The following is a 9,891-nucleotide window of genomic DNA, read 5'->3' on the forward strand; positions in this document are numbered from 1 at the left end:
TTATTAAATAACTCATTTCCTGAATTAATTGAAGAGAATATCCAAATAAATGAATGAACTCATCTGGTCAAAACAAAATTTTTGCAAACGAAGCAAAGAAACAAGTCACTCATAAATAGATTAAGACAATTATATAATGTTTTAACTAAAATGGATGAAAGTATTGTTCAAAAACTATGCTCATTCAGTGCACAGGATTTAGCAAACTTTTTACAGTTTTAGAGACTCATTTATTATAGAAAACAGATTTTTTGTTAACCTTTTAGGTAAGGAATAAAGCGAACTGCATTTTTTTTAATGAAATTGGTCTTCTTATTAAACATTTTCTTAGGGTTTTTAAGTTTGATTGGAAAATGGTATTACCAGTGCAAAATGTGGTTTGAGAGGGTTCGAATTAACAAATAAGTAGACTTTGAGAAGAATTAAAAGGCATCACTTGACAGGTCTAGTGACCTTTTGATGTCCTTTCGGGTTTTGTTTTGTTGTTTGTAAATTTATAAATGCAAGCAATGGAATAAACTCGAGAACTAATTTATTATTATTTATGGAGGGATAGCTTTGGGTTAGATAGGTTAGAGAGGTTTAGGCTAGTAGTCTGGGTTGAAGACGGACTGTTATGGGATCCAAACGTCACATAAAGACCTATTTATTAACCTAACACAAAACCAGAGATTGCTAGCTAGTAAACATATTGAGTACTCTAAATTAAAGCTTAATTTTCAAACAGAGAAAGCAATTTTCAAAATAAAGTCAAAATTCCAAATTTTACCCGTTTTTTTTCTAAGTGTCAAAGAGTGTTCTAATTTGGCGTGCAGTTTCAGTTAGATTCTAAAAATATACTTAATTCAGCTTCTAATCTGATAGCTAATCAGCTCAATACCAATGTCAGCTAGCAAACACTCTGATGAACTTTGACAACCTTAATTCAACTTTAATTCAAAATGACTTAATGACCGTCAAAAAAATAACATTTGCATAATATTGCTCTGGAATCTTTTCGAAAAAGCAGCCAATTTTCACACATCAGTCTCAATGAAATGGCATGAGGACGGTAGGTGAGTAGGCGATGGAGCTGTTGTAGATGCAGCTGCTGGGAATGAAAAAAGAGTAGCATAGAATGAGTCAAAAAGTTGGGTCGTTAGGTGGAACTAAAGATGGATGGAAGCATGTTGGAGGGGGCGTGGGGAGGTCTGTAGATGACTGGAGGGCTGTGTAAAGAAGGCAGTGTTGGTGGGGAAGCTCGAAGGGGAGGCAGGTGTTTGGGGGTGGGAGGTTTGTGGGTGTTGCACACATATATATTAGAATAATCAACAAAACGACAAAAAATCAACAAAATATTGTTCATAATTGCTACAAACTTCATTAAAGAGCAATTAAAAACCTCAAAAAACATACGCGGCAGATTGCCAGAAAACAGCCGCTATTGATTCCAATAAGTCCGACTCGGATTGAAAGAACAGAGAAAAAAATGAACAAACGTTTAAAGAGCAAATTTTTTGATGTCATCTCGTAGTTGGACACACTCATGCTGTGACAAGATACATGAAATAGTATCAATACCAATATGCATTACTAATGGCAACTAAAACATAAGAACAAAGTTCTAGCAGCGGATATCTCATAATTGAGCATATGAGTTTATCTTGTTTCTTTCTTTCCTTTTAATGGCCCCGTTCATTTCAAATTGCTTTGCGGGACAACTGCTGTTAAAACACGCTTCGAGAAAAATGAGCGAAGAATAAAACTAGCCTAGACAAAAAGAAAACATTTCACACAAATTGTTGAACAAGCTGTGAATTAAAAAAAAACAAAACATTTTTTTCGGCGAAGCAAAAAAACAAAGCAGGAGAAGTCCTGGCCTGCACTGCAAACAATTTTCATCGACTAAAAAAATAAATCATAACATTAACCAGCAAAAACCGGTACAAAATTGAAAAACCAAAAAATCAGTCAATGTTGTTTTCGCTCCACTTCCTGTTTCGGCCTGACCATCTTTAAACACATCTTCAAAAAAAGACAGCACCCCAATACAATTCAAAACTGAGTCACGGTTTAGTGAGGCTAGCTTTCGCTTAATTGAAGGCGCGTAAGTGAGCTCAGCGTGGGGCAAGAACCGCCCCTCACACCATAAGTATAAGTCTCCAAAACATATTCTGTCAATCGCATGCTTGAAGACTAGTGAGCTGAAAGGCTCTAAGTGCATTTATTGCCCGCTGGGCGCTACCTGTTTATCCCGATTTTGAGGACGAAAAGTCAAATGCGTCAGACGAAAAATTGGTCAAGCGAAAAATCGCATAAAAAAGGGCATAAAAAACAGGACTAATATAATTGCTACAAACTTCGTTTGAGAGCAATTAAAATGTTGAATGCTTCTCAGGTGCGGCATTTGACTTTATATCCTGATCACTGATTTAAAAATAGATCACCATTACTTCTCGTCAAGTTGTAAAAAGAGAAAACCATAACGCCAGATAAAGCGTAATTGTAAAAACCTAAGCACGTAATAAATAGGCGCTTGAGTGGCTCGGCTAATAAAAATGATAACACCAACTTATTCTGTATCAATTTCTACAAATAAACCAATATTTTTCAGAATAATCAACAAAACGAACGACAAAATATCAACAAAATATTGTTTAAGTTTTAAACCAATGCCGATAAATTGAATAAGTCTTCGACACTTGAGCTTTTTTCTCGCTTTCGACTGGACTTCTCGGGTCGCGCCTTTCGCTGGGGAGAAGTTTTTCGAGCACCTCTGTCTCTGGAACGACTACGTTTTGATTTGGCATCTCGACTAGATTTTTCGCGATTGTTCTTTTCCGCACTCCTGCTCCGAGATCTATTGCGACGTTTCACAGGACTTTGGCTATCTTTGCTTTTCGTGCCTTTTTCTTTACTACGACTTTTGCTTTTATTTGCACGTTCTACTTTTCGTTCTCGGCTGTTGGATTTTCGAGATCTCTTAGGGGCTTCCTTAGGGGGGTCAACTTTACGTTCAGGTTTCTTTTCAGCTTTACCTGTCGTTTTTGATTGCTCTTTTTCTGTTGATTTTTCACGCTTACTGTCTCTGATTGGAGAATTTTTATTTTTTGCCTTTTTATCTCTGCTTCGAGAACGGTTGTTTCTATCAAAACTGCGATCTGTACCCTTGCGAGCGGAATTTTTAGACGCACCATGATCTATTTCCCGTCTCGGTTTCGTTCCTGCAGAATTTTGACTTTTGGAATTAGCAACAGGGACGTCTGAGTAATTGGCGATAGCTTTGAACCTTTCAGAAATGCTTTTCTGAATACGCCACGATATTTCGTCTTCGTTAGCTGGGTTAGAATTTGTCTTTTCCTTCTTTTTAGGAGAATTTTGCTCTGGTGATTTTCCTGTCCGATCTCTATTGCCACGTTTCCTGGTGCCACGGTCGTCGTCCCGATTCTCTCGTGACCTCCTGTGACGTTGCGATTCCTCCTTGCTCCCTGGAACTAACTGTCCGTCTTCTATTTCATCGTCAATCCTGGTTTCTGGACCTCCTCCTGACTCATTTTTAACCTTTTTTGGTGATCTGGGTCTGAATGGAATTGGATCTCTGGAACTGTATCCGCGATTTTTCGGATGATAGTCACCGGAAACTCGACTGTTCATCATTTCAGCAGCAATTCGTTCGCTTAACGTTTTCATCACTTTTTCCTCGACTTCAGGTGGCATTGTTGAGCGCTGGAATTGATCACTAGTTCCTGTACTTTGGTCTTCTGTTTCTTCTCTTCCTTTCGATCGTTTTCTGGGCCGAGTTTTCAATAACTCCAGTCTTTCTTCTTCTTTTTGTCGGTAGAATTTATCAAAAGCATAATTTCTCTGTCGGGGACCATCCTCTCTAGCTGCATCGCGTTCCGCTTTTCTGAACTTCTCTAACCTCGCAAACGCCGATAAACGATCTCGACTTTCATCTTTGGAACCACCTCCACGTTCAGCTCGGTCGTGACGTCTTTCTGGATTTTCGTCGTGTCGACCGTACTCTCTACGCTCTTGTGGCGCCCTTTTAGGGTTGTTGTAATAGTGAGTATTCCTCCAATGGGGTGGTGTGACACTTCGTTCCCGGCTCATGCGGGGATCGAACCGCATCATACCGCGACCTTTGATTTTCATTCCATCGGGTCCGATTCGCCATTCACCTTCTTTCCCTCTTTTCTTGGATTCGTTTGAATCTTTATCTGCTGGCCTGCTTAAAGATCTAACATTTTCCGCGTTTTCATCAACAGCATCCTTGTCTTTGTCTTTCATATCATCTTCTGGTTTTACCCTTGTTAAAAATTTCTTTTCCGGAACCGGAGGAATTTCTTCCGGGTCTATTGAACAAAAATATTCCGTTGGTTCGGCAACCTCAGGCTGGGTATTATCTGGTTCTTTGTTGTCATTGGTTCTAGAACTGGGTTCATCAGAATTGTGGGATGAAATAATATCTGGAAGTTTTTTCGAAGAGGAAGGTTGCTCGTCATCAATAGTTTCTTGTAATGCCATTTGCTCCGGTTTCGACACGCCTAAACAATTCAAAGTTTCGATTTTTTTATTGCTAGTGAGGATGTTAATTCTTATCAAAAGTTTTAACAACGCCGAGCTATATCTATTTACTATACGAATTATTTCGCACCATTCTTATAATATTAAAAATCAGTTCTTTGAAATATACTTATTTGAAATTTAAAAAAAAAAAGAGAAATCTTTCAGTAAATGTTACGTTTAAAAAACTGTTACGAAAGCTGCAATTGAGAAACAACTGAAACTTGAATTTAATTGCTGCCAAACATTGACTAGTAACATCAAAATTGAACAGTTTCTCCGAGAAGCAAACTGTTTTAGTCAACAGCGCAAAAACTTCACTTTGCAATTATATTATTTTCTGCTGGTCTGATCTGTTATCAGTTCACCGTAAGCCACGAAGGTTTCATTAACACATCGAATATTGAATCATATATAATAGCTTATAACCTTACTTTAATAGGAAAGCAAGACCAATAATGTAGGCGATCATGATGTTTCAAAACACTGATCCCAAATTGGTGCAATATTACCCGAAACTTGTTTTTTCTTCAAAAAGTAATACTGAACGTCACAAGTCAGGTGGCAACCTCTAAGTTTAAGAAGTAAAAATACAGTTTGTGACGTAATATTACACCAACATGCAATCAAATTTCGAAGATTGCTTTTACACCGTCTTGACTGCCTATAAGTAGGGAAAATACACATCGGAGACTTACCAGACAACCCGATATAATTTTATTGAACTCCATCCAAATTTTACAGCAAATAAGTTTTACAGTAAATTAGTTTTACAGTAAATACGGCGCGAAATCACCATTTATTTAATCACATCATTTTTCTCTCTCCCACACAAAACGTAAGCCTAAACTCAATCATAATCGAACAAACGTGAAAACATCACATATGTGACTACTTCGGTTTTGTGAAAAACGGATGGAGCTCATCAACTTTAGATCGGTTATCTGCTAAGTTAACAATGCTTATTTTTTCAAACTCGTTGGTAGGCAAAACAAATGGTGTGTAAACAATCAATGGTGCAAAAATGGTTTTAGAACTTTGATTACAGATTGGAGTAATATGCGCAGGTACCAAAAATGAACCCTTCAATTATACACTCGTTAACCGTTCACAAAAGCAAACGTTCAAATAGCAAACTCACATAGTAATTAAATTAAATTTTCTCGATGTGTAGTTTATTTGAACAGAATTGAAGGAAAGAGGGAGTGGCACTGAAAATACTCTTTCAAAAACAGGCAGATTTATATGTAATTTTGCTATTTGAACATTTACTTTTGTTAACGAGTGAATGCTAATAACAAACCAATATCAAGCACATCTTCGTCGTCGTCATTTTCATCCCCTATTTCATCTTGATCATCTGCTTCGTTCTCCCTCTTTTCTCCGTCAATATCTTTGTTGTCTTCATTCGCAACTCCGTCCCCAGATCGGTCGGCTATCCTGGATTCTTCCCTGCTGGTATCGGGTTCCTTCTTACTAGACGATTCCTCATTATCGGAGGAGCTTCCCTCTTTATCGCTTCCAGCTTCTTTACCCTCCGCTTCTTTTTCCTTCTTTTTTGTCTTCTTTTTCTTTTTACTTTCCTTTTTCGCTTTCTTTTCCTTTTTCGGTTTCTTCCGTTTCTGAAGTACCAATTCGCCACTCTTTTCAATAACAATCTCAGCTTTTGGTTTGTGGCCCTCGTCGCTAACAGGTTGGTTTTCAATCAACTTGACAATTTCCTGACCAGAAACTACTTTTCCGAAAACTGTGTGCTTATTGTCCAAGTGTGGACATTTAACAGTGGTAATGAAAAACTGAGACCCATTCGTATTGGGGCCTTTATTCGCCATGGACAGCAAAAACTCTTCATCATGTTTCAACTTGAAATTCTCATCAGCAAACGTTGATCCATAAATTGATTGTCCGCCTTTTCCATTTCCTAGGGTGAAATCTCCACTTTGGATCATGAAACCTTTCACGATTCTATGGAACCGACAACCAGCATAATGTAAGGGTTTTTTGCCATCAACCGTGTTACCCTTTTCGCCCGTACAGAGGGCCCTGAAATTCTCGCATGTTATTGGACAGACATCCAAAAATAGCTCGAAAACAATGCGGCCAACTTCTACATTGCTAATTGTGATGTCGAAGAAACAGCGGGCTCTTTTTGGTAACTCACTCTCGGCAGACATTTTTTTCAACCTTCCTGATGTAATTACCGCGTTGTGTAACTATCAAGTAGAACTAATTTGTTTATTCAGCCATGTTGAGTTCTGAAAAGACGCATTGTTCACACAAATATTGGAGTAATACTAATTCATCGTAACTTGAAAAATCCAAAATAATTCTTAAAGCGCCGAAAAAGTTGATTTTTTCGCGGGGCGAAAATTTTTCTTTACAGGGCCAAGAACATCAGATGAAATTAGGGTTCGAGCCCCAACCTCCTGAGTCCCATTCCTGCACCTCGAAAAGAGGCATTAACCACTCACCTACCAGGGCCTTGTCATCTTATCTCTAACAATTGGTTTTGTTTGAACAACAATTTTTATTCCGGAGTGAGAGCAATTGAAATCAGTCAAAAATTAAGAAGTGCGAGAAAAAGTCACTTGAGAAGACAAAGATTATTGTAGATGAAAAGCGCAAAAACGGTCAAGCGAAAAATCTACATAAACGCATAGCCGGTAGAATACCGGAAACGACTCGAAGCGTCGTGCATTATAAACCTAACTTTAGCGAAATCAGCAAATCAAAACGCGAAAATAAGAGGGGGGTCTTCAGCTTTGATAGGTAGGGGTGACTTATATATGATCATAAAATCTCAAAATAACCTCTTCACGTTGAATATTATCAGCAGTTCCTAATTACTATACATTGCAAACTAAGCTACTGTTAAAGTCCAATGTTCGAAAACAGAAGTCAACCATCAAAACAGCTAAATGTTCGAAACTAAAGTCAAAATTCAGTCATGAACAATCTTGCTCTAGCAAAAAAAACCCTGTAGAATATCGATACTCCTCTTCGAGTCCTGAAAAGACATAATTTTACAATAATTGCTTCTCATGCTGATAAAACCATCTAAGCAAGTTTGGTATAAATTAACAGATAAAAACAGATAAATTTGCTTCAAACATAACCAACAGATTACCGCAGAATACCAGATTAATAGATAAAAATGGTTTTGGCAAAATTTAATTGAGACCAAAATGATATTTGCTAATAAAAAAACTGCTTCACTGTGGGCAAAGACTGATATCACGCACGGTACTTAGCTGAACAAGAGTAAAAAAAAACAAAATTTCTTGGAACAGAGGGTTACAAGACTTCATAACCAATATTTTGGACGACAAAAAAGAAACACAAAAAACCCTCAGCTATCGCTACCTAAACCTAAGAGAAAAAACAAAGAAACACTAAGAACCAAAAAACAGTAATCAACTAATGTTAGACTAATTACTCTCATACAATTGCTGGGTACTCCTGGAGGGGTGTGGTAAACAGCGAGGTATAGTACATTAGGTTTATCAAGGGGAACCCTTACATTAGGCTGAGTATGGGGATCTAAATGATGTCATTAGGGCTTAGATATTTCACTTATTATCAACACGAGAACTTTATTTTGAACAAGAGAGCAATCAAGATCAAACAAAAAATCAAAATATTACGACCAGTGAGGGGTTTGCACCCCAGACCTCGGTCGTGTAAGACTCAATCAATAACCACTCCGCTATCAAAACATTTTAAAATTTACTCTTACAATTGCCTTCGTTTTAGCAACAGACATAATTTCTGAATAAGCACAATTTAGGTCATGCGAAAATCAAGCATGAAAATTTCACTAAAGACGTGAAATCGACAAATTGTTCTAGAAAAAAGGCGCGAAAACGTCCCAAAAATTTTAAATAAAAACGACACACACGTTTACAATAATTGCTCCAAACTTCGTTCGGTAGCAATTAGATATGACTTGAAATACCTTTCACTTGCTTATTCAGCCGAAGCTATTTCCATCTCTTTAAAAACAGCACGACAGGTAATCTACTCTTTTTCGTGCCGTAGCTCTGTTTTCGTTTACCTTTCTTGCAGCCATGAAATATAATCTAGGCTACAGGCCCCGCCCGTAGCTCTATCTCTTGTCTTTCTAATTTTTCTAAAGCGAAATAATCTTTCTTTCACACGCAACATTTCCCCAAAAGCAGTAATCTACGTTAACACAAATACTGATTATCAAAAAAATTTCCCAACAGTTGTTTGAGTCGTGATAATTGTTCGAGATTGTTTGAAAAAAAATATTCGCTACCAATGGCAGCCTCAGGAAACTGAATCTGTACAAGCATAAAGTTCTGATACAGAAAAGCGACTTCGGGCTGTTATTTCAATGAATTTGGACCAAATGATTTCTTACATTCTTATTCAATGGTATGTTTTAAGGAAAAAGCAACATTAACTTGTTTTGACTACTTTTCGCTCACTCAGATGGATTAAAACAGCAAAATTAGTATTTGAAATTAAATATTAAGTCATGTGAGAGAGAATGATTAACCGAATTACTATTTGAAAAAATATATGTTACGCAACTGCCACTAAAGCTTAAACTTCAATTTTGCATTGAATTCAAAATTAGTTTAGGGCGATTACATAACTCGTTCAATGACTTTCCGAAACCCGCTACGGATAAAAATTTAACTAATAATTAGACTCAAATTCAGAGCTGACATTTTCATCAAACTTAGTTCAAAAGCATTCCATTATTTAAATAAAACATTTTAAAATAATACATCTCAATTTGCTAAATAACAAACTATAGTAACTGGAATATCTTTAATCTCCACGGATTCGCAGAACTTTTGACTCAGCTGTTGAAATTGCAAAAATTATCGATTAAATGATAACAGGGCAAAACGTAAAACTTGACTAAAATGTTTTGTAACGTTCTCAACATTTGCTAATGAGAAATAAAATCTTACAAACAGTTCGCGTAAGATATTTGATGAGACACTAGCAGTAGAAAGATTCATCACTTTAAAAAACAGAAAAGCATAAACCTTCCCTTCTTTCTAAAATTTTGAATTATAAATTACTATTCAATGTAATTAATAAATAATCAAAGAAAAATTTCTGCTTCCTGTCTTTTATGTCAATAAACTGAAGCTACAAGAAAATTCGAATCTATTCTGTACCCCCTTCCCCGCCTTCTCTCTCTCTCTCTCTCTCTCTCTCTCTCTCTCTCTCTCTCTGCCCCTCCCGTGCAAAATATTTAGCACGTAACTACGGCAAGAAAATGCACTTTTTAAACTGCACGTGCGCCTGTGGGGGAGATATTCCTAGAAAACTAAAGAGGGGCGAGGGCGAAACAGAATAGATCCC

At 37.0% G+C, this 9,891-nt stretch overlaps 1 protein-coding gene across 1 annotated transcript; it reads right to left on the reverse strand.

The window, feature by feature from the left end:
• Positions 1–2,538: 2,538 nt before the first annotated feature.
• Positions 2,539–6,796, reverse strand: LOC142352058 (uncharacterized). Its single transcript, XM_075404412.1, has 2 exons — positions 5,849–6,796; positions 2,539–4,526 (listed from the first exon to the last, which is right to left on the reverse strand). The coding sequence occupies exons 1-2, from the start codon at positions 6,717–6,719 to the stop codon at positions 2,644–2,646; spliced, it is 2,754 nt and encodes a 917-aa protein (XP_075260527.1). The 5' UTR covers positions 6,720–6,796; the 3' UTR covers positions 2,539–2,643.
• Between the last annotated feature and the right edge of the window lie 3,095 nt (positions 6,797–9,891).

This window comes from Convolutriloba macropyga, chromosome 13 (assembly GCF_964194025.1).
Source record: "Convolutriloba macropyga chromosome 13, txConMacr16.3, whole genome shotgun sequence".
In the NCBI taxonomy this organism is placed as follows: Eukaryota; Metazoa; Xenacoelomorpha; order Acoela; family Convolutidae; genus Convolutriloba; species Convolutriloba macropyga.